Raw genomic sequence first — 22,812 nt, forward strand, 5'->3', positions numbered from 1 at the left:
CTGGGCTGTGCTAGCTCTGGGCTATGGCACTAGCAGGCAGGTTCTTCTTTTTTTATTTTTATTTTTGAGACTGAGTCTTGCTCTGTCATCCAGGCTGGAATGCAATGGCGCAATCTCAGCTCACTGCAACCTCTGCCTCCCAGGTTCAAGCCATTCTTCTGCCTTAGCCTCCCAAGCTTCTGGGACTACAGGCATGTGCCACCACACCTGGCTAATTTTTGTATTTTTAGTAGAAACCCAGTTTCGCCATCTTGGCCAGGCTGGTCTCAAACTCCTGTCCTCAAGTGAACCACCTGCCTTGGCCTCCCAAAGTGCTGGGATTGCAGGTGTGAACCACCGCACCCGGCCCAGGTTATTCTTAAGTCTTATTGTCATTCTTATTTTGTGGAGGGGTAGTTGAGGCTAGGGCCACGTCTTGCTATGGTTAGTAAAGTACCCAGTGAATGCCTTATTATTATTATTATTATTATTATTATTATTGAGACAGGGTCTTGCTCTCTTGCCCAGGCTGGAGTGCAGTGGCACAATCTTGGCTCACTGCAGCCTCCACCTCCTGGGTTCAAGTTATTCTTCTGCCTCAGCCTCCTGAGTAGCTGGGACTACAGGCATGTGCCACCAGGCCCAGTTAATTTTTGTATTTTTAGTAGAGATGAGGTCTTTCCCAGGCTGGTCTCGAACTCCTGAGCTCAAGTGATTCTCCTGTCTCGGCCTTCCAAAGTGCTGGGATTACAGGCGTGAGCCACCGCGTCTGGCCATCAACTATTTTTATTAATTTACTGTGACCATCAACTGCGGTTACACCGGTAAGGCACCTAGCAGGGGACATGCCAGAATCAGAATTCAAGCAATGGTACAGCTGCAGCTGGGGAGGCTCACAGGTGGGGCTGGAGGGCCCCGAACTCTGTGCCATCACCCATAGTCCCACAACAGAGGCACAGACTCAGCTGTCTCCTCAGTCACACAGCTGTTAAGTGGCATTTGAACACCCATCTGTCTGTGTGATGCAGAGCCTGGCTAGCAATATGGGCATGCAGGGAGTGAAGAGATGGAACGTGTCTCAGGGGCTTCTCCTGGGGCCTAGCTTTCGGCTGTCACTGTCCTCGTTCTCCCAGCCTAGAGGGGGCCTAACTGGGGAACAGGAAAGCTGTCCTGGCTGCTGGGCTGCTGGATGCGAACAGCCCAGGGTGCAGTTACCACCAAAAGACACTAGGTGGAGCCACAACCTACCCCCAGACCCAGGAGAAGTTCCAGGTTGGGGGCCTATTGGGTTCCAATTCACCTTTTGTGCCCAGGAGGCCAATTCTTCACAGGACTTCACATCCTGCCCATCTACCTCCCCCAGTCTATCACCCCCCAGATCAACCACATGCTCCACCCCGCATCCATCCCTCGCTCAACCATCCAACTACCCATCCACTTGTTGCCTGCCCATCAATGTGTACCAGGCCACCCCCCTTTGCCCATCCACCCTCTTGTTCCCAACACGACTTAGCCCCTCTTCTGACCCCTGTCATGTGTGCCCTTTACCTCCCTCTCACACACATCCTGAGACCCTCCCAGCTGGCATCTCCCTGTCCCTAAAGCCCTGGTTCTCTGTCCACTTCCCTGACTCCTGAGACCCCCAAGGCTGTCTGCAGCCCCCATGGACCCTCACTCACTGATTTCTCCCCCATCCCCACTCCCTAGACACAGGGCTGCCATTTGCTGGGGCTGATGTTGGGCCTGGCACTTCATGATGGTGCGGGGAGCAGGCAGCATGCCTGGTGATCCAGAGAGGGTCCCGTCGACCCAGATGAGGCAGACAGAAGACCCAGCTATGTATCTATGTTCAGACACATGCTGGCTCATGGCTGCCGGCCTCCACACCCCAGTGCCAGCATCATCCCCATGCACACTCACATGCTGGTGCATCAGGAACAGGCTGATTAATATTTCATGACCAACACTCAGTGGCCTAAATTATTCACCCCGTAACCAAGGCACAGTGAGTGCCGGGGTCTTGGAGATTGGGGGCTGGTGGGGGCCCACTGGGTTCTTTCTGCAGAGGCCCACAGTGATGTGCACAGCTGCGGGGGGCCAGACCTGTGGTGAGCTCTGCTCTCCCAGCACCACCGACTTGGCAGAGATCCATGACCCAGGGGTGCCCAGCCAGCCGGAGAAGGTCTGAGAAGCTGGCAGCAAGCAGGATCTGAGCAGCAGGGGGCAGTGGTACCCACAGCCTCCTGCAGGGTCGCTGGCTGGCACTCCCAGCCCAAGTTCCTGGCACAGAATGAGCCCTCAGTAAGTGCTGGAGCTCGTCACCATTCTTATTAGTATTTGCATCTGCACTCATGCGCCCCATTATGGAGTCAGAGCCTCCAGCTTGGAATACCCCAGAACCTGGGGCAGATATGCTGATGGGCTGGGTGGGAAGGGGTCCTGGCTCAATATCCCCTTCCACCTTGGCCAGAGGGCAAGAAGAACAATGGGCACTCTCACAGTCACTGGGGAGTATTACAAAGATATGGATGAGCATAAGGACCCAAATGAAATTCCCATCACACACCTGGAATCCAAGCACCTTGGGAGGCCAAAGCAGGAGGACTGCCTGAGCCTAGGAGTTCCAGACCAGCCTGGGCAACATAGAGAGACCCCCATTTCTACAAACAATACAAAAATCAGCCAGGTGTGCTGGTGAACAGCTGTAGTCCCAGCCACTCAGGAGGCTGAGGAGGGAGGATGATTTGAGTCCAGGAAGTTGAGGCTGCAGTGAACTATGATCACACCACTGCACTCCAGCCTGGGTGTCCGAGCAAGACCCTGTCTCTAAAATAAATAAATAAATAAGTAAGAACATAAACAAAATTCCCATTACTGGAGAGATGAATTAATAAAAGTAATAATAGTAAATAATAATAATAATAGTGATAGCAGCCACCATTTACTGAATTATTACTCTATCTCAAGCACTGTGATGAGTACAACACACACGTTCTCTCAGCTGGTCCTTGTAACAACCCGACAGGACAGGTGTTAGCATTGTTCTCCTGGTACAGATGAAGAAACTGAGGCACAGAGCGCTAAGATCACTCTATGAGAAAGAGGCAGAGTCCCGATTTGAGGCTGTGTCTGATGCAGAGCCTGCTTCCAACTCCAAATGTGCCACCTCTGCACCCCTTCTGCTCTTGGTTGGTCTGTCCCGCTGCCTCCCTCCCTTCCACCATGCAGACCACTGCCCTTCCCCGCAGACCTCACTGCTGGGAACTCAGGAACACTGCCAGCTGCTGGGGCACAGCCCCACAGGAGGACCTGTAGGGAGGGCCCCGGCTTCACTAAAGGAGGACCTGGCTCGAGTCCCGTGCCTTTGAGCTGTGCCACAGTCTTTCTTCTTGTCTCTTTGTGTTCCCAAACCCATCCATGAAATGAGGGCAAGAGTCATCATCCCGACCTTGTGCGGAGCGCCTGAGAAGTGCTTGCAGAGCCCTGAGCACGGGCCTGGTGCCTGGCGCACAGCCATTGCTGAACTTTATGATCCTTCCCTGTGCCTGGGAGGACCAGCCACCAGGAGGGCCCATGAGTGGCCTGGCATGTCCAGGTACTGCCAAGTACGGGCCAGGCTGGGCATCATTTCTGCTGTGGGGAACACTACCTAGAGGGGAGAGAAGGGGTCTTGGGGGAGACCTCTGGCTCCCAGACCCCTGCCAGCTCTAGCCCCGACCACGGTGACAGCTGCAGAAAAGTGCTCCCACACCAAGCGCTTGCTCTTTGCCCTGGCTTTGACCCAAACCCTCTTTGTAGGTCAGAGGCTCCCTGGTGATGATCATATAAATCATGATTTGTTTGCTTTCTCCTGGGAACAAAGATGCTATGGATGAACTGTAACTATTCATCAAGTCACCTCTGATTACACAAAAGAAACATGGGTCGCCCGCGCGGGCTGTGGGAATCTCCGGCGGAGAGTGGTGCCAGCTGACTGCCAACGCCGCCACAGGGAGTGAGCTGCCCATGGAGCCAGACTCAGGCTGAAGAATGATTCCCGCGTCCCTCCCCACTGCCAGGAATGCCTCCCCAGAGGGAGGCCAGGAAGAGGCTGTCCCTCTGAGATCAGTCCAGTTGCGGCCTATGACTGCTTTGAATTGAAATTCACAGAGCCTTTGGTGGCTCTGCGGCTCTTGGCTTCCTCCAGTCACACTTCCTGGCCTATGTTAAAAGATTCCCGGCCGGGCGCGGTGGCTCACGCCTATAATCCCAGCACCTTGGGAGGCCAAGGCAGGTGGATCACAAGGTCAGGAGATCGAGACCATCCTGGCTAACACGGTGAAACCCTGTCTCTACTAAAAAATACAAAAAATTAGCCGGGCATGGTGGTGGGTGCTTGTAGTCCCAGCTGCTTGGGAGGCTGAGGCAGGAGAATGGTGTGAACCCGGGAGGCAGAGCTTGCAGTGAGCCGAGATCATGCCACTGCACTCCAGCCTGGGCGACAGAGTGAGACTCTGTCTCAAAAAAAAAAAAAAAAAAAAAAAAGAGTCCCAAGTAGGCCTGGCCCAGGGAAGAAATGCAGCCCTGATTTGAGAAAGGTTCTACACCCCAGCCTATCAGCTAGCATGGAACAGTTCCAGAAGCCTAAAGTTACCTGCAACTCTCCCAGCCTCCCAGGTCTTCCTCCTGGCCCATAATTAGGCCAAATTTGACCCCACCTGAGGCCTCTACACGTCCCTACATCACTGCCAGTTCCATCATGGCAGGGCTGTGAGGCCGACCCTCTTTTCATTAGGGTCTCAGCTCTCCTCTCCTCAAAGACACCTGGCTTCCCTGACCCCTCAACTTAAAGAACCATCCCCTTCACTTCCTACCAAACTGCCCATCTCACTATATAGCACTCGTCACTCCTGAATCATCTTGTTCTCCTGTTCCTCAGACCCATACACACGTGGATAGTAGAGTGTGTGGCTGACGTGATGATGGGCCGGGCAGTTGGGTGCACCCAGTTGCTGTTTGTTGAATGAATAAATGTGAGAAGGGCCATCCAGGCCAGGAGTAGGGGATGCCTCTTCACTCATGGCCTCAGCCTGTTAGGGCAGGTTAGGTTCACTTGCCAGACAGGCTCGGGAATGGCCAGAGGGGAGTTTTGTCTAGGGTCACATGCAATGAGCTGTAGGCAGAGGACAAGTCCCTGGGATTCCATGCCCCACTCATTCAGCAGACGTTTACTGGAGTCAGGCTCTGGGCATACAGAGCCTCCCGGCCTCATTAGTCAGGGAGAGATGGGATGAAAACACACATCTGTCTGTGTGATGCAGGGCCTGGCCGGAAATCCGGGCATGCACGGAGTGAAGAGACGGAATGTGTCTCAGGGGCTTCTCCTAGGGACTAGCTATCGGCTGTCACACAGGATGCACACAGAACGCAAAGCCAAGCAACCACAGGGCGGCCGGGTGCGGTGGCTCACGCCTGTAATCCCAACACTTTGGGAGGCCGAGGCAGGCGGATCACCTGAGTTCAGGAGTTCGAGACCAGCCTGGTCAACATGGTGAAACCGCATCTCTACTAACAATACAAAAATTAGCCGGGCATGGTGCCACGCACCTATAATCCTGGCTACTTGGGAGGCTAAGGCAGGAGAATCACTTGAACCTGGGAGGTGAAGGTTGCAGTGAACCACGCCACTGCACTCCAGCCTGGGCGATAGAGTGAGGCTCAAGTCTCAAAAAAAAGGGCAGCAGGGAACAAGGCCAGCGCAAGAGTAAGTGGGCATCATGGGCACGGGTGACAATTTCAGCGAGGCTCAAGGTTGGCCCTGCTGAGGTGGGGTCTGAGCAAAGAGTTGGAGGAGGGCAGGGAGCAGGCGGGGATCCGCCTCTGTGAAGGCAGGGGCGCTGGCCTGTGGGAGGGGACCACAGCCCGGAGTGGGGACGGCCTCTGGGCCATTGTAAGGAAGTGAGCAGCCTTCCCTGTCAGTGGCCAGAAGCCTGTGATGGGACTTACTCTTTTTTTTTTTTTTTTTGAAACGGAGTCTTGCTCTGTTGCTCAGGCTGAAATGCAGTGGCGCAATTTTGGCTCAATGCAACCGCTGCCTCCCAGGTTCAAGTGATTCTCTCATGCCTTAGCCTTCCAAGTAGCTGGGACTACAGGTGGGAGCCACCACACCCGGCTAACTTTTTTCCCCCCTGAGATGGCGTCTTGCTCTTGTCGCCCAGGCTGGAGTGCAGTGGCGCGATCTTGGTTCACTGCAACCTCCACCTTCCAGGTTCAAGCAATTCTCCTGCCTCAGCCTCCCAAGTAGCTGGGATTACAGACGCCCACCACTATGCCCAGCTAATTTTTGTATTTTTTTAGTAGAGATGGGGTTTCACCATATTGGCTAGGCTGGTCTCAAATTCCTGACCTCAGGATCCACCCGCCTCAGCTTCCCAAAGTGCTGGGATTACAGGCATGGGCCACCACACCCGGCTGGGACTTACATTGTCTTTTCTTTCTTTCTTTCTTTTTTTTTTTTTTTTTTTTTTTTGAGATGGAGTCTCGCTCTGTTGCCCAGGCTGGAGTGCAGTGGTGCGATCTCGGCTCACTGCAAGCTCTGCCTCCCAGGTTCACGCCATTCTCCTGCCTCAGCCTCCCGAGCAGCTGGGACTACAGGTGCCTGCCACCACACCCAGCTAACGTTTTGTATTTTTTAGTAGAGACGGGGTTTCACCGTGTTAGCCAGGATGGTCTCGATCCGCCTCCTGGGTTTCAGCAATTCTCCTGCTTCAGCCTCCCGAGTAGCTGGGACTACAGGCACGTGCTACCACACCCAGCTAATTTTTGTATTTTTTAGTAGAGACGGGGTTTCTCCATATTGGCCAGGCTGGTCTTGAACTCCTGACCTCGTGTTCTGCCTGCTTCAGCCTCCCAAATTGCTGGGATTACAGGTGTGAGCCACCGCACCCAGCAGGACTTGTGTTTTCAAAGGCTGCGGGTGGAGATGGATGGTGAAGGCCAGGGCCTTTTAGGCTTACTGGCTCCCCTTTTAGGCTCCCCTTTTCCCTTCCTTAGTGCACAGCCTCACAGAGCCTGGCTGCTCCCATGGCCCATCTGAACCCAAGGGGTTCAGGTAGCCCCCATGTGGGGCAGAAAGGGGGTTTCTCAGAAGCCCTGGGACACCCCAGCAGTGTGCTGCTTACAGAGCCCCAGGGCCCAAGGCTCAGCTCTACCCCTTAGAAGGGTAGGACAGGCACACTAGCCCTGGTTAGACAACAGCTGGGACCAGGAGCTGCTGGTGGAGACAAGAGATGGTCTCCTGCTGTGAGGGGCTTCTCCGGACTCCACCAGGCCCTTCCTTTCTCAGAGCCTCCACCTGGGTCAGGGACTCAAGGACGGCAGCCACCTCCTCAGTGTGGACACAGGCCCCGCCCCCACACCCTGCTACTGGGTGAACTGACAGACACCATGCGTAGACCTGGGGCTGGTGATTAAAAAGGAATGAGCCCCCACGGCCTGTGCCAGAATCAGGGGCCTTGTGGGGAAAAGGACCACCCCAGGCAGAGCCTCCAGCCTTCTAAGGGGGAGAGTTGAGCCCTGGGCCCTGGGGCTGTCTAAGCTGAGAGCTGCTGGGGCTTCCTGAGAAACCCCCTTTCTATCCCAGATCGGGGCTGCCTGAACCCCTGGGCTGTGGGAGCAGCTAGGCTCTGTGAAGCTTTGCACAAAGGAAGGGAAAAGGGGAAGTCTCCAGTGGACTTGAAAGGCCCTGAGTGATTAGGACCTGGACCAGGAGTGGGAGAGAGACCCAGAGAGGAGGTACAGCCTGCTCAAGGCCACACAGCAAGCCAGGGGTGACCACAGCTGGTGGATCAGCCTCTCTAAAACACCATTTCTGTACCTGTCAGCTCCATGAGGTAGGGACACTTGTCTGGTTCACCAGCATATCACTGGCATTTCGAATACTGCCTGGCACATAGAAGATGCTCAATAAGCCTTAGTTGAATGAGTCCATCTGTAAAATGGGCTGATTGCAGAGCTACTGCTCGGGGTGGTTGTGTGGCTTGGATGACACTGGGTGTTGCCAGACTCCTAGAAGACACTCAGCACCAGGTTCTTTTTCTTTTCTTTCCTTCCTTTCTTTCGTTCATTCCTTTTTTTTTTTTAAACCAGAGTCTTGCTCTGTTGCCCAGTCTGGAGTGCAATAGCATGATCTGGGCTCATTGCAACCTCCGCCTCCCTGGTTCAAGCGATCCTCCTGCCTCAGCCTTCCAAGTAGCTGGGATTACAGGCATGTGCCACCTATACAGGCATAGTCTGGCCACACACCCAGCTAATTTTTGTATTTTTGGTAGAGACAGGGTTTCACCATGTTGGTCAGGCTGGTCTTGAACTCTTGACCTCAGGTGATCCACCTGCCTCAGCCTCCCAATGTGCTGGGCTTACAGGCATGAGCCACCGTATCCAGCCCTAGGTACTTTCCAGTCGCACTCCAGTCTAGTCTAGTTGGGGTAGGGGAGGCTTTGGGGGAAGGAGGTACCTGCTGAAGTTGATAAAATCTCTGGGCTAACTGGTTTTCCCGCTTGCTGTGACTGGCAGCACCCAGGAGCCCAGGGGAAGAGCCTGGAGCCTCCTCACTCCCCAGCCTGGAAGCTCAAGCCTCAGGCTCCCAGCGGAGCCCAGGTTCCCCGACCCCCACAGTCCCGCCCAGCTGCTCAGGCCCTGGGGCAGCCAGAAGCAGGTGTGAAGGGGTCAGAGTGAGCTCCTGGGCTCCAGGACCCTCCTGGGAGGGTGGCCACCAGCCTTGGGGACACCTGCTCTTCGCCCCTCCTCACTCTGCCCTGAATGGGGGTCTAGACCCTCAATCCGCCCCTTCATCAGCCACTGGAGCTCCTGCCAGGAGGGTCAACCCTCCCAACTCAATCTCCCTGAGACCCAGGGCCTGGGACTTGCCCAGCCCAGCTCCTGCCAGCCTCATGTCTCCCAACTGAGAGATCCCTTTACTTTTTCTTTTTTTTTTCCCCTTGAGATGGAGTTTCACTCTTGTTGCCTGGGCTGGAGTGCAATGGCACGATCTTGGCTTACTGCAACCTCCGTCTGCCGGGTTCAAGCGATTCTCCTGCCTCAGCCTCCTGAGTAGCTGGGACTACAGGCATGTGCCACCATGCCCGGCTAATTTTGTATGAGAGATCCCTTTTCTACAAGGGCCCAGAGGGAGGGTCCTACGGGCAGCAGCCCCTGAGGTCATTGTGACAAGTCCTCTGCTTCTGGGAAGACTTAACCCCATGAACGGGATAGACAGGGAGGTGTGGGGGATGTGCAGGGCATTCCTGCAATCTGAAGCGTTTTCTACTATAACACCCCAAGGGGCAGCCCTGGAATCAGCTGAGCTTTCCCGAGGCTGTCCAGCCTTCCAGCTCCTCTGCAGTGTGTCACTTCCGTTTCCCATGGCCACCCACAGCCTCCCTGGGCAGGATCAAGTTTCCCACCAGCAGGTCCGGGAGCCCTTCCTCCCTCAGCCCTCACCCACGCGCCAGCGAGAGAGCTGAGCCTTGTGAATAATTCACAGCCATTCACAGCACGCCCCGGAGGCTCGCAAGAGCATGAAGCTGGGCCACCTGGGTCCCTTGATTATGCCCTGTGGCCTGGGGCAGCTCAAGCCTCTGCCCTCCCTAGCTCCCAGCCCTCATACCCACAGCCTTCGTGAGCAGGAATCCCTACTCCCAAGGTAGGAGGTTAAGTGGGTACACCAGCCCCCAACCCCAGTTCCCAGCTGTCCCTCCTGCATGAGCCCAGCCTGGCAACCACACAAAGACACCTTCTTATCAGCCGAGTCACACACCGCTGTGGGAAACGGAGCCCAAGCCCTCTGTCCACCTCCCTGAGATTCATGGTGACTCCTGGGGGGCTGGCGGCTCATCAGTCCAGGCCATCTGGCCACTGGGTCAGCACCAGCGCCCAATCACACTCAGCAGCTGGCATGGTCTGGAAGGGGATCAGGATCCCCCAGCCCCGGAGCCCTGGAGGGAGTTCCACAGCATAGCCAGTCTTCCTAACACCTGGGATCCCAGCCCATGGAGGGAACGTGGCTCATCCCAGACCTGGCTTCTCAGTGAGGAAGGCGCGGACTGGCGGTCCTCACCAGCACTTGCAGAAGGCGGGCTCAGCGTCTTCCATTTCACACTTGGGCCATATTGGTCCCGCCATCAGGAGCACCTGCCCCTCTCAAGACCTGTCCTTCTCCTCTGCTTGAAGTGAGGGGATGGGACAGGTGCATCAGAATCACCGCTGTGAGGATGGGGACATGTCCCAGGTGTGGCTCCCAGGCCCCAACCTGGAGAGTCTAACTCAGGAATCTGGGACAGCCTCCAGGAGGTGCTGACAGGAGCCAGTTGGAACCCTCTGCTCAGGGGTCCCTGGGGCCTCCTACTCTAAATCCACTGACTTTGACACGATCCAAACTCTAGTTTGTTTGGAAGCAGTGGCTTCATACTGAAGCAGCCACCAAGAGAGCCTGGCAGGGCTGGTTGTGAGGCGCCCTCCCCGGGGTGGGTAGTAGCCGTTGGGTCTCCCACTGACCGAACCATGGAGCCCCTTCTTAGTAAGGATGGAACCAGGCCCAGCTCCCCTGTCCTGGGCCAAGGGGACCACTGAGCCCGGCCTGGTGGGTCCTAGGGCCACCCTACATCCACACCAGTGTGCCTGGGTCCAAGAGGCTGCAGCTGCTGTAGCCACCTTGCCACATGGTCATATGGCCAGAACTGGCCTTCAGCCTGCTCCCTGGTGGCCAGGGGCCCTGCAGGCACACCCAGAAACTGACCAGTGGGGGGACAGGCCAGACCCTCTCACCTCGTAGCTGCTGTCGTCCTGAGGCTGGGTCCACATTCGCACTTACATCTCGGGCTCCCACTTAGACTAACGAGGGTCAACTGTCATAGCACCCCACTCCCCGTTCAGACCCCTGCGGCATCTGGCACCCTACCCTCTCAGACAGGGCCTGCACAGCTTTCCCCAGGATTCCCGCCTCCCCAGGTGCACCTAAGACCTGAGTCCCTCGCTCCCTCCCCCAGACTCACATGTGCCCCCTGCTCTGTACAACCCCCCACCCCACCAGGGGGAGCTCCCAGCCCACTCCCCAGGAGGTTTGGGAGCCCCATGCCTCCCTTGATAGTGGGAATGGGCTGAGGGGCCACAGGAGATAACAATTGCTCTCTGGATGGCCTCCAGCCAGGGGTTCTGGGGCCAGGAGGTGGGGTGGGGGTCTGGGAGGGGCCTTTCTCCCTTAACTGCTTGAGTAACTGATGGGGTTCCCTTTCCGCTTGTTTGACTAGGGCCTAGGAGGCACTCCTGCCCTTGCTTCTCCCCACTCCATCCTGAACAGTCTTGCAAATGAGCACAGCCTGAGCCAGAGAGAGCCCCTGCTGCAGAAGCAGCCCAAGGGGAACAGGTGACCTTGGCCTGCGTGCCCAGCCTCCCAGGCCCAGCTGCGTGCGGCTGGGCAGCTGAGGATGCTGGGAGCACCTGCTTGCAGGGCTCTGGGGACAGCCCCAGAAGGGGTTTTCCAGGAGGGGAAAATTTCATGTTGAGTGGAAGCCATTTATCTGGCCTGGCCCTCTGGCCCCAGGATGGCCACTGGAGGGATCATTGTCCTGGAGTGTCAGAGAGGCGTGGAAAATCCCAGGCATCCCCCAAAGCCCTGGCCCAGCCCACCCAGAGTACCCCTTAAGAGGGGTGATCTTACTCAGGGTAGTGCCCGATGAGAAGCCTCAGGGAGGGGAAGTCTCCTTTGGCGGCGGCGTAGTGGATAGGCAGGGCGCCCATATCTGTGGCCGCGGTGGGGTCCCCACCGCCATGATGCAAGAGCCAGTTTACCACCTCGGGGTGGCCGAAGCGGGCAGCCAGATGCAAGACTGTGGCACCAGAATTGTCTTTGTCCTGTGGGAGGAGAGCCGGTTCAATTCCTAAAGCCTGTTGCTGCCTCGCCCCTGGCTTGGGCCACTCCCAGACTCCCACAGGCCTGGAGGGTGGCTCTGTGCTCTCTGTCTTCCCTGGAGGGATTGGCCAGGCCTCACTCAGCAAGGTTTTTTTTTTTTTAGGTCATGTGGATCCTGGGTTTGAGTCCTGCTTCTGTCCTTGGGCAACTAATTGGCCCTCTCTGAACCGTAGCCAATAGGCAGCAGCACCATGCAGGGCTTTCAGAGGCCTGCCAGTCCTGACTGCGAGCTGCCGACGCCACAAGTACCTGGTTGTCACGGTAGGAGACTGGCTCCAGGCCCAGAACCACAGCCCTGACTCCCAGGGGCTCAGGGAACGCCTGAAGGAGTGACAGAGGGTTACTGGGCTGAGCAGGGCCAGGAAGGGGGGCTGTGGGGCTGTACCAAGCTAGCACCAGGACTGGGGGTCACCCCCTGCATCCAACACTTGCCCCCTCTCTCTGCAGCCTTCCTAGGTGTCACGTGGGAACAGAGACCTCCGCCTTAGGGTGCCTCCAGCAACCCGACTTCAGTGCAGAAAACTGCCCCTCCCCCAGCAGACTCGCCAGCGCCCAGCCGCAGCCGCAGGAGCAGCCTGTGTTCTTGCCTCTGCGGAGGTGGAAGTTGCTGGGTACTGGTGGGTGGGTCCGGGGCAGTCAGCCAGGGGTGCTAGGTGCAGGCTAGTGGTGGCCCCTGGGAGGGCTTGGACCAAACTCCCCCCAGGGGCCTCAGAGTGGGTGCGGCCAGGGGTCTGGGCGCAGAACTGCTGAATGTGTCATCAGTGTCCACCCCACTGTGTGTGTCTGCTGAGAAAGGGGCTGGAGGGGAGTGCCTATGGGACCTGTGCTGGGAGGAGAATCCCCAGGAACATCTAGACACAGAGGCTGCTGCACTTGGCAGAGTGGGCACTGGTTCGGGAACAGAACAACCTCCCAGCACCAAGCACCTAGGACGACAGAGGGGTAGGCAAGGTCGCGGCTGCAGGAGGCAGTGGGCGAACTTCACTAGGATCAGGAAGCAAAGCCTCTCTACCCCGCCTTGCCCAGAGACAGGGCACTGTGGTTACAGACTGGCAGAGGCAGCAGGAGCTGGCGAGAGACCCCAGGCCTCAGGAAGCCGAATCACAGTGGGAAGAGAACCTCTGAGACTCCTGTGAGAAATGCAAGGAAAAGAGGTCACGGAGGGAGCTGGGGTCCCTGGGGCCACTGGTAGGGTCTTCAGGCAGCCTGCAGGGTGGGGGCAATGGCCTGGCGGTCCTGCTAAGGAGGCAGGAGGAAGATGGGGCAGAGAATGTCATGGCCCACAGGAAGCTGAGGACAACACCGAGGCCCCTCCTGTGTGCTAGAAAACTGAGAGTAGGGGGGACCAGAGACTGGTTCAGTCTATCCCCTCTGAGCCCAAAGGTCAGGGCTGGCTAGCGGGCACCCGGGCAGAACCATGGTGAAATGTGACCTGAGCCCCAGCTCCTGAGAAAGGTGCTCCCTTCCTACTGGCCTTGGGGACTGTGAATCTGAGGCTCCAGGGGTCCCACTGGCTCTGGGCCTGTCAGTGGTGAAAACTGTAAGGAGAGGGCCACAGATCTCTGGGCTCTGGCCTGTGCCTGTCCAGGCTGTCCAGCTGTCCAGGCCCCAGGAGCCTCATGTGCGGTGGACCACACCCTAAAGCAGCTTATCTCTCTGGGCTGGGCAAGCCCAAGGATCCAGGTCATGCCCCCCACACTTTCTCCCCCCGCACCCAAGCCTGCCCAGCCCAGAGGGCAGGAGACTTGATAAGCTGGGCCCAAGGCCACCTGCTCCTCCCAGTTCCTCTGCACTGGCCAGGGAGGCTTCTGGCCAGGTCTGGACACTGGATCAGGGAGGCATGCCACCGCCCAAAAGAGTGGGCATGGGCCACGTGGCCAGGAAGCCCTGGTAACAGGGCCCACTGAGAGATACCAGGTAGGCCATCTCCCAAGAAGGGTGGGAAGGGGGGCCTGCTATCTGAGGGCAGAAGGTGGGGGTGGCCTGGCCATCTTTGGGGCATAGTAAGCCAGTTTAGAGTTACCCTGACTCCTCTCCTTCCATCTCCAGGTCACCCAGTGGTCTAAGTGGAAAATTAGTTCTGGTTCCTCCCTCCCGCGGCTACCCCCTCAACCAGAATATCATCCAAATCCCTAACCTTGGCTAGGATACTCTCTGGCCTGGACCTGGCAGCTTTTCCCCTCCTCACCCGCTCTGAACACGCTGCCTGCGGCTGGCCCTCCAACAGGACAGGAGCGTGCACGCCTCAGGGATCTGCACTTCTTGTTCCCTGTGCCTGGAACTGTCCTACCGCTGCCTGGCTGGCTACCTGCTTCTCAGCAGCCAGGACTGCCCTTGGAGGTCACCGCTCAGAGTGACCAGGTGGGGTCTGGAGGCAGCAAGAATCAGCCTGGGTTGGAGAAGCAGCTGACAACTGGGAGCCCTGACAGCACTGATGTCCCGGGGTCAGCCTGGGTTATGGGGAGACCACCATTTACCACGGCCCATCACCCTTCCCCCACACCCTGGCTGGGACACCTGTATCTCAGCCTGGGGTGGGCTGTGGGACTTTGCCCAGCCTCCTTTCAGATCCGGTCCTGGAGGGCACAGGCGTCTGACTCTGCTGCCCAGGCCTCACGTCCCCACCCACTCCCAGGACTACAGGATCAGTGCTTTGTTTCTCCCGGTACATACTAGTAAGCACCAGCCCCACAGAGGCCCCTCCCTTCTGGCTCCCATCACCCAGGTGCGCTTCCAGGGAGCCCCCAGGTTCGCCAGGGCATCTGCCCGAGTACTGGCAAGCCAGGGAGCCCACTCACCTGAGAGCCTCTGGAAGGAGCTCCGTGCAGGGCTCAGCTGGGCCAGGAGGTGCCAAACCCCACCCATTCTTGAGCCCTGGGGGACTCTGGGCCAGGACCCTCTCCGTAGGAGGAAGCCGCAGCGCCCCTGGCGAACCGCGCGGACCCACCTGCACTCTGCAGCCGCCCTGCGACAACAGCCATTGCAGGCAGGCGAGGTGGCCGGTGGCGGCGGCGTCATGGGCCGGTGTGGCGCCGTTGCGGGCGCGGGCCGCGGCGGGGAGGGCGGCTTCCTCCACCAGGAAGCGCAGACAGTGCAGCTTCCCCGCGCGAGCCGCGTGGTGCACGGGCAGCGCGTCCAGCGGGTCGCGCAGTGAGGGCCCCAGCAGGCCTGCGGCGTGCAGCGACCTCAGCACGTCCAGCTCGCCCTGCCGCGCCGCCTGCAGCGCCTGCTCCAGGGCCATGGTGCCGCCTGCGGCGCCGCGACTCCGAACTCAGCGCCTTCCCCAGGACGCCATGCGCGTGTCCTCGCGAGCCGGAGGAGCCCGTGGTGCGGCCGTCGGGGATCTGCGGGCCAGGAGGAGGAGCGGCTGTGGGCCCGGCCTCTGCTCCGCGCTGCCTGGCGCTCCGCTCCGCCGAGCTCTGGGGCCGGAGCCCGCCGACGCCGGCTTAAGCCTCGGGCCCGCCCTCACCCCGCCCCGCCCCGCTGTCTCTGCTCGAGTCCCCCGCCCGCCCCCGCCGCGCCGCGGGGACACTCGTGCGACTGGGGCAGAGCGACCAGAGGTGTCTCTCTTAATTTGCTTCAAGTAACAGCTGAGACCCCAGAGCGCAGCAAAACTGCGTTCGAATTGGAGAGCCGTCCAGGCATAGACAAATCCATTCATCTGTCCAGTGCCCGCTACCTGCGATTCTAGGCGCTGGCAACGCAATTTCAGAGGTGATGGGGAGTGATTGTCGAGACAGCGTGGGCGGACAGGGAAAGGTATCTGAGGAGGTGCGGTGGGGCTGGGTTTGAGTAGAGAGAAGGATATTCCAGGTGGGGAGCGCGAGGACAAGGGCCCTGAGGCAGGAGCAGCCCTACCACGTCCCTGAGGGGCTCTAGGTCGAAATCCCCAGAGAGTGCAAAGAGCCCTGCCTTCCAGGGTCCCTCCAGATCCGAGAACTGCCCCCAGAGCTTCCAGCGGGGAGGGCAGGAGGGCAGGACAGGAACCACTGGTGCGCTGGGAACTCAATCTAGACGCCATGGCCTCAGGCCGCCCACAGCCGCTGTCGGGGTGGAGGGGCTTCCAGCCACACAGAAGGCAGGGATGGGAGGGATAGGGCTTGTGGGGAGACGCGGGAGCGCCAGCATCCAGAGAGAGAGGGCTGAGACCCCTGCAGGGGCGCAGGAAAGCGCCAGAGGGCGCGGGCAGGACAGCGAATGTGTGCCAAGCCACCCTGCGGGCTCCACTGAACACCAGCCGTGGGAGCGGCTGGTGCCCAAAGGCCGCGAGGAAAAGCTGACAGAAGGTGGGGGCTACATGGCTGTGGGAGTGCAGGCCGCCTATCAGCGATCTTGAAGCACCCTGTGCCCTTCCTGTCCCAACACCCACCCCCTCTGGAATTGCGTGGGGGCTTGGCCTCACCCGGGCTGAAGGCTTCACTCCGCCCCAGCCCTGGCCTGGCACAGTCAGCGCTGGAAATGCTGTAGAATGAAGGAAGCCCCTTCCAGGAACAGTGGGAGTCATAGTGCTAAACTCAGTGTAAACTCGGGGGCTGCCTCCGGTCCCTTCCCTGAGGCTGCCACCTAGTGGCGACCTGCGTGGTGGCCTCCCGCGCTCCCAGGTGCCCAGGTAACTGGAGCTGCCGGGCCATGCCTAGCCAGGTGGGTTTCCAACGACTTCCACCTGGCCAGATCGCCCTCACTCTCTCCATGGGAGTTGTGGCCGCTGGGATCTGGGACCCTTGCCCAGTGGTTTGCAGACAAAGGGAGGGAGGAGTCATTTCCTGGCAGCCTCGCTGCTGGAGCTGGCGGTGGCCAGAGCAACAGGCTCACTGCGGCCAGCGCTGTCCTCCTCTAGGTGCCCAGAGGCAGGTGTACCGTGAGGCCAGCAAGCGGCAGGGGTACTGTCGGGAAGAGGTGCTAAAATGGCTTGTCTTGGGCACCCCTCCCCTGCACCCCCTCCATTCCAAAAGGCCCTGCAATTTGTGTTCTCCACTCCTAAGGTGGCCACCTTGGTCATGGACAAGCTCATCTAGCACATGGTTTTGTGATTTTGTGGGCTAGGTCCAGGTGATGCTTTATTGCTATTCCAGTGGGATGGGCAGATGCCCCTGAGCCCCTGCCACTGTTGCTAATGACATCTCCATTAGTGCCACATGTGAGCACCCACCCCTGCTGACCAACCTCTCAGACTCCTTTCAGGACATGACTCAAACTCACGCTGCGAGCCAGGCCCTTCCTGCCAGGCTTCTGTCAGGCTTCTGTCCTTTCCGGGCTCTCCCATGTCCACCGGGTCAACTGGGTCCTCCTCAGCAGCCCTAGGGAGCTCACGCCAGCAGTAGCACTTTTATGAGATCTGTACTACCCACCAAGTGCTCACCACGCTTTGCATGGATATTTCATCCAGAGGTGCTGTGAGAGAGGTATAGCTATGGTTTCCAGTTTATAGCTGGGGATAATGAGGCATGGAGAGATGGGGAGGTGTTTTTTTTTTTTTTTTTTGAATGAGTCTTGCTCAGTTGCCCAGGCTGGAGTGCAGTGGCGCAATCTCAGCTCACTGCAAGCTCCGCCTCCCAGGTTCACACCATTCTTCTGCCTCAGCCTCCAGAGTAGCTGGGACTGCAGGTGCCCGCCACCACACCTGGCTAATTTTTTTGTATTTTTAGTAGAGATGCGGTTTCATAGTGTTAGCCAGGATGGTCTCGATCTCCTGACCTCATGATCCGCCCACCTCGGCCTCCCAAAGTGGCGGGATTACAGGCGTGAGCCACTGCGCCTGGCCTGTTTGTTTTTTGAGATGTAGTTTCACTCTTGTTGTCCAGGCTGGATTGCAATGGCACAATCTAGGCTCACTGCAACTTCTGCCTCCCAGGTTCAAGTGATTCTCTTTCCTCAACCTCCCAAGTAGCTAGGATTACAGGTGTCTGCCACCATGCCTAGCTAAGTTTTTTATTTTTTGTATTTTTAGTAGAGATGGGGTTTCATCAGGTTGGCCAGGCTGGTCTCGAACTCCTGACCTCAAGTGATCTGCCCACATTGGCCTCTCAAAGTGCTGAGATTACAGGCATAAGCCACCACGCCCAGCCTTGTTTTGTTTTTTAAGGCATTTTGCCTGAGATGACACAGACGGAAGTGGCAAACCTCACTCCCTGGCTGATCCTGTTAGGCTCTTCTTTCCTTTCCACCCAAGGTTCCTTCTGCTTACAGAACCCCCATGATCTCCCACCCTCCAGATATCAGCTTAGGGATTCCCTCCCCAGGAGGCCTTCTTTCGCCCCTCTGCTGGGCTCACACCAGCCCACCCCAGGTTTCTCCTCAACCCAAGGGCCAGTGTACTTCCCAAGAGTAGGGACCGGGGTGGAGTGTGTCCTTACTGTATCCTAGGTGGCCAGAGCTCCCCTAAAGCCTGCACCCAACACTTGCCCACCTAGCTGTCTTTAATGCTCCTCTGATTCCAGACCACTCCTTCCAAGTAACCAGTAAAACCTGAAAATCCTTGAGTTGAAGATAACTGTGGGTTACTTGGTTAAAGTCCTTTACGCAATGGGAGAGCGGAGGAAGAAATATTTTTAACTGGGGGTGACTGGCAATGGAAATGATGTTTGCTCCCCTGCCATTCAGTCTTCAAATGGCGGTCCACAAGCCTGGAGGGGAATATTCTAAGGGGAGCCTCCTCCTTCAGCCTTTTTCTCCCAGGAGCTAGGATCAGTCCCTTCCCAAGATGCAGATGCTGCAGGCGGACTTGTGGGTGCAGAACTGAGTCAGCCAAGTTAAGTGGCTTGGGCTGGGGATGAGAGGGAAAAGATCCACAGAGTTTTTTAGGCTCTTAAAGAACAATTCACTGTCTTGGGGGAGGCCTATTGAGGCAAATTGGCCTCAACCATGGAGAACAAGGTCTCAGGTTCCTCGAAGCCCTGCTGGGCCAAATATCTTGAATGATTTATTCTCACTTGTTAGGACCTTTTTTTTTTTTTTTTTGGAGACGGAGTCTCGCTCTGTCGCCCAGGCTGGGGTGCACTGGCATGATCTCGGCTCATTACAAGCTCCGCCTCCCAGGTTCACGCCATTCTCCTGCCTCAGCCTCCCGAGTAGCTGGGACTACAGGCACCCGCCACCACGCCCAGCTAATTTTTTTGTACTTTTAGTAGAGATGGGGTTTCACCGTGTTAGCCAGTATGGTCTCTATCTCCTGACCTCGTGATTCGCCCGCTTCGGCCTACCAAAGTGGTGGGATTACAGGCGTGAGCCACTGCGCCCGGCCTTGTTAGGACTTTTTATGACGGTTAATGCAGGCGCGAGCCTTAAAGCGTTAAGCCCTGAGCTTGGCACACAGTAAATGTCCATGAATGGTGGCCTACCTTCCTTCCCATGCCACAGATAGGTATGGGTGGCCTGGGCTCCCCTGGCCCAGGCTTCTCCGGGCCCCTTAGTGTGTTCGTTGGTCTTCTTCCACCCTGCGGGGAGAACCCTGAAGGAGGGGGACGTGGGGCTAGCGACAGGGGTGGAGCTCGGAAGTGGGGTTCGGGAGACAGGGGGTTCATCCAGCACCCTGGACAGAGCCCTCCTTGGCTCCGCCCCATGTGGCCTCCTCCCGGCTGGCTCTGTGGATCCCTCCAGTCATCTCTCTGACCGGTAGTTCGCAGTTTGATTCGCGGGCGTGGCCGTTGCCCCGCCAGCCGGTCGGGGGAGGGGAGCCTGGAGCAGATGGGCGGGGGACGCCAGCCAGTTTGCCGCAGCAACGGCCACGCGGCGCGAAGGCGGTCCTGGGCGGGCCACTGGGGCCCAGGCGGGCAGCCTGGGGCCCGCACCCAGGACTGTCCCGCCCGCGCGTCACGTGAGCCCTGACTGTCCTACGGGGGGAGAACCCGGACCCCTAGCCGGTGGGAATGAAAACGAGCTCCGAGGGCTCCTGGGCTGCCTCTGCTTCTGTAGGATTCCGTTTCCTCACCCAAAGCCTGGAGTAGGGTAACCAGAAGACTCTTAACTAGGCAAGCCGCTGAAGGATTCTGCGGGATCCTTAGAGCCGGGCGTCCAGCGACTGGGGCCCTTGTCCAGGCTTGGCCTGTTCCCAGCGTCGAGGGCTGGAGCAAGTCACGATCTCTCTCCAGACCTCGGATTCCCTGTCCAGCTCAGCCCTTCCCCCGATAAAGCAGCTAAGGGTGTGAGGCCCTCGCGCTGCTGTCCCTCGTGGGAGCTCCCATAACCGCTGGGTTCCCTGCTCCGGCCCAGGGCGGGGCTCAGAGGAGTTGCTGAACCCGAGCCTGGGCAATGAATGAAGGGCGGCATTGGAGAAGAGGGACAGTAGCTTGCCCCCCTACCTGGCCCTCCTGCCCTCGGGGTCACCAGCGAAGGCCCCCGATGGCGCCCTCACCACTCCCCCGCAGGTGCTCGCGGACAACTGGGGGCCGCCACCTCGCGGTAGATAGGACGCAAAGGCAGGGAGCGGGATCCCCGGGGGCGTCGCGGTCTCCCCTCCCGTCTCCACCCTGCGCAGGAACAAAGGCAGGAGGTGGGACCAGCGGACTGCCGGACTCCGCGGGGCGGGGCGGGGCGGGGCGGGGCGGGGCGGGCGAGCCGCTCCCTTAAAGCTCGGCCGCGGGCGCGGCGCGCACTCGTCTGGCACCAGCCCGGGCCGCGCGCGGGACCTCATTCCGGACCTCGGTTTCCTTTTGCGTGGGGCTCGCAGCTGCCACTGCTTTCCCGCGGAGCATGGGGCTGCCTCGCCGGGCAGGAGACGCGGCGGAGCTGCGCAAGGTGGGAACCGGGGACTGGGGGCGGGGCGGGGGACTCCGGGGACCCGTCTAACCACCGCGCCGCCGGTCTGCAGAGCCTGAAGCCGCTGCTGGAGAAGCGCCGGCGCGCGCGCATCAACCAGAGCCTGAGCCAGCTTAAGGGACTCATCCTGCCGCTGCTGGGCCGGGAGGTGAGCGCGCCCGGGCGGAGGGCGGAGGGTCCTGGGGCGCGGAGCGGGGGAAGGGGGACGGGTTGCTCCTGCGGGAGGAACCCGCCAGGAGGTTCCGCGCGGCGCCCAAGGCGGAGGCTCCGTGGGGTGGGCGCGTCGGAGCTGACCCCACGCAGGCCACGGCGCTCCCCACACCCAACTCCCGACTAGAGCGCGGGTGCGCATGGTAGCCGGTCAGAGGTCTGTCTTGGTGGTTCTCTGTCCCTCTTCCTTGTGGCCGGGCGCAGAACTCCAACTGCTCGAAGCTGGAGAAGGCAGACGTCCTGGAAATGACCGTGCGCTTCCTGCAGGAGCTGCCTGCGTCGTCATGGCCCACGGCAGCGCCCGGTGAGTGAGCCCGCCCTCCCCTGCCGCGCGCCCTGCACCCCGCACCCCGCACCCCACCCCGCGCCTCACGCTGCTCTCTGCCCTCAGTGCCTTGCGACAGTTACCGCGAGGGCTACAGTGCCTGTGTGGCGCGCCTGGCCCGCGTGCTGCCCGCCTGCCGAGTCCTGGAGCCCGCAGTGAGCGCGCGCCTGCTGGAGCACCTGTGGCGGAGAGCGGCCAGCGCCACCCTCGACGGCGGGCGCGCTGGGGATTCCGGTGGCCCATCTGCCCCCGCCCAAGCGCCCGCGTCTGCCCCGCAGCCCGCATCCGCGCCCGTGCCCTCGCCGCCCTCGCCTCCCTGCGGCCCTGGCCTCTGGAGGCCGTGGTAGCCCCTCGGTCGGTCCACGGACCCTGCCGACTGCTTGGGACTTTGGGGCACTGGACAAGTTGAAGCTCTTGGTGGTGGTTGCTGTTCCCATCATGAGGGGCCAGCCCAGTACTCACACCCAGGCCGGAAGCCGGATGTTTGTGACTGGCGTGGCAGACTGAAAGTCCTGCGGCTGGGGCTCGGCTCAGGGAATAAAAGGAGCGTCTCTGCTTCAGCCCCCAACTTGGCGGGAGAAGAAAGGACAAGAGGCAGCAGGATGAAGAAGAAGCCCCCCCATCCCAGCTGGTGGAGATAGTTCTGGAACTGGACCCTGCAGCTGCGTGGGCAGCCGACACACCCACCCCAGCACTGGCACCAGACCAGAGCCAGAGCCAGGAACTGGGCAAAGTGCAGCTGTGCACCCTGCCTGGTCACTGCTCTCTCAGCCCTGCCTGCTCACTGCTCTCCCAGCCCTACCTAGGTCTACCTTCTGCTCAGCTCTGCTTGGGACTTTCTGGGCACACAGCAGCAGTGGCCTAAGGGCTCTGGTCACTTCCAGGGCTCTACGGGGCAGCAGAGCAGAGCAAAAGGATGCATAGGCTGGGAGCGGTCACCTCCACTCCTAGGCTTTTCTGCCCAGAGCCCCAATTATAGGGGCAGTATATATCCAGGGGTATGTGCGGTGGGGCTGGGGGATTCCTTAAGTGACTTTGAGAAGGATTTGTTTTCCCAAGCATCAGTTTCACACCTGGGCACTGCCCCCCAGGCTACGCAGTCTTTCATTGTGAGGAAGGGGCAGACCAAGAATGAGGCTGCCCTGTGGCCTCAAGGAAACTTGTGGCTTTGGAGGATCTGACTCCAGCACAGAGTCTGTGCCAATGTGGGGTGAGCAAGGCCCCTGCCATGGAGCAGCAGGAATTAGAGGGATGGAGCAGGTTAAAGAATGGGAAACACCTTCTCTTGTTTTTTTTCCTGGCAAAGTACTCCCTGCTACTCATTGAGACTGGTTACTGGAAGCAACTTGTTAAGATTTTTCTTTTTTTTTTTTTTTCTTTTTTTTTGAGACGGAGTCTCGCTCTGCTGCCCAGGCTGGAGTGCAGTGGCCAGATCTCAGCTCACTGCAAGCTCCACCTCCCGGGTTCACGCCATTCTCCTGCCTCAGCCTCCCCAGTAGCTAGGACTACAGGCGCCCGCCACCTCGCCCGGCTAATTTTTTTTGTGTTTTTTTTTTGAGGCGGAGTCTCGCTCTGTCACCCAGGCTGGAGTGCAGTG

General features: G+C 58.9%; 2 protein-coding genes across 6 annotated transcripts in view; one reads left to right on the forward strand and one right to left on the reverse strand.

Annotated features, from left to right (window-relative positions):
* Window positions 1-15,347, reverse strand: part of ESPN (espin) — a 38,259-nt gene extending 22,912 nt beyond the window's left edge. For 3 of the 4 annotated variants that reach the window (XM_033228585.1, XM_033228584.1, XM_033228583.1), the window contains exons 1-2: window positions 14,874-15,347; window positions 11,675-11,868 (exon numbers count right to left, since the gene is read on the reverse strand). In XM_033228585.1, the coding sequence (XP_033084476.1) occupies window positions 11,675-11,868; window positions 14,874-15,167 (488 nt within the window). In that variant the 5' untranslated portion in view covers window positions 15,168-15,347. Of the gene's footprint in view, window positions 1-11,674; window positions 11,869-14,724; window positions 14,827-14,873 lie in introns of those variants that run through there. The other variant, XM_033228586.1, reaches the window with a different exon arrangement.
* A 5,173-nt stretch (window positions 15,348-20,520) lies between these two features.
* On the forward strand, window positions 20,521-22,556 carry HES2 (hes family bHLH transcription factor 2). Of its 2 annotated transcripts, none has more exons than XM_033228597.1 (4): window positions 20,521-20,659; window positions 20,733-20,828; window positions 21,095-21,194; window positions 21,282-22,556. In XM_033228597.1, the coding sequence occupies exons 1-4, from the start codon at window positions 20,615-20,617 to the stop codon at window positions 21,560-21,562; spliced, it is 522 nt and encodes a 173-aa protein (XP_033084488.1). In that variant the 5' UTR covers window positions 20,521-20,614; the 3' UTR covers window positions 21,563-22,556. The 2 variants fall into 2 exon arrangements, with proteins under 2 accessions (XP_033084488.1, XP_033084489.1); XM_033228598.1 differs by having other exon boundaries at window positions 20,522-20,659; window positions 21,158-21,194.
* Window positions 22,557-22,812: the final 256 nt, after the last annotated feature.

This window comes from Trachypithecus francoisi, unplaced genomic scaffold, assembly GCF_009764315.1.
Source record: "Trachypithecus francoisi isolate TF-2019V2 unplaced genomic scaffold, Tfra_2.0 Lachesis_group12, whole genome shotgun sequence".
Classification (NCBI taxonomy): Eukaryota; Metazoa; Chordata; class Mammalia; order Primates; family Cercopithecidae; genus Trachypithecus; species Trachypithecus francoisi.

What these genes read in the sequence shown, in the direction of transcription:
- HES2 (XM_033228597.1), top strand. Translation starts at nt 20,615, where the DNA reads ATGGGGCTGCCTCGCCGGGCAGGAGACGCGGCGGAGCTGCGCAAG. An exon ending in TGCCGCTGCTGGGCCGGGAG is followed by an intron (nt 20,829 to 21,094) that starts GTGAGCGCGCCC and finishes GGCCGGGCGCAG; the next exon opens with AACTCCAACTGCTCGAAGCT. An exon ending in ATGGCCCACGGCAGCGCCCG is followed by an intron (nt 21,195 to 21,281) that starts GTGAGTGAGCCC and finishes CTCTGCCCTCAG; the next exon opens with TGCCTTGCGACAGTTACCGC.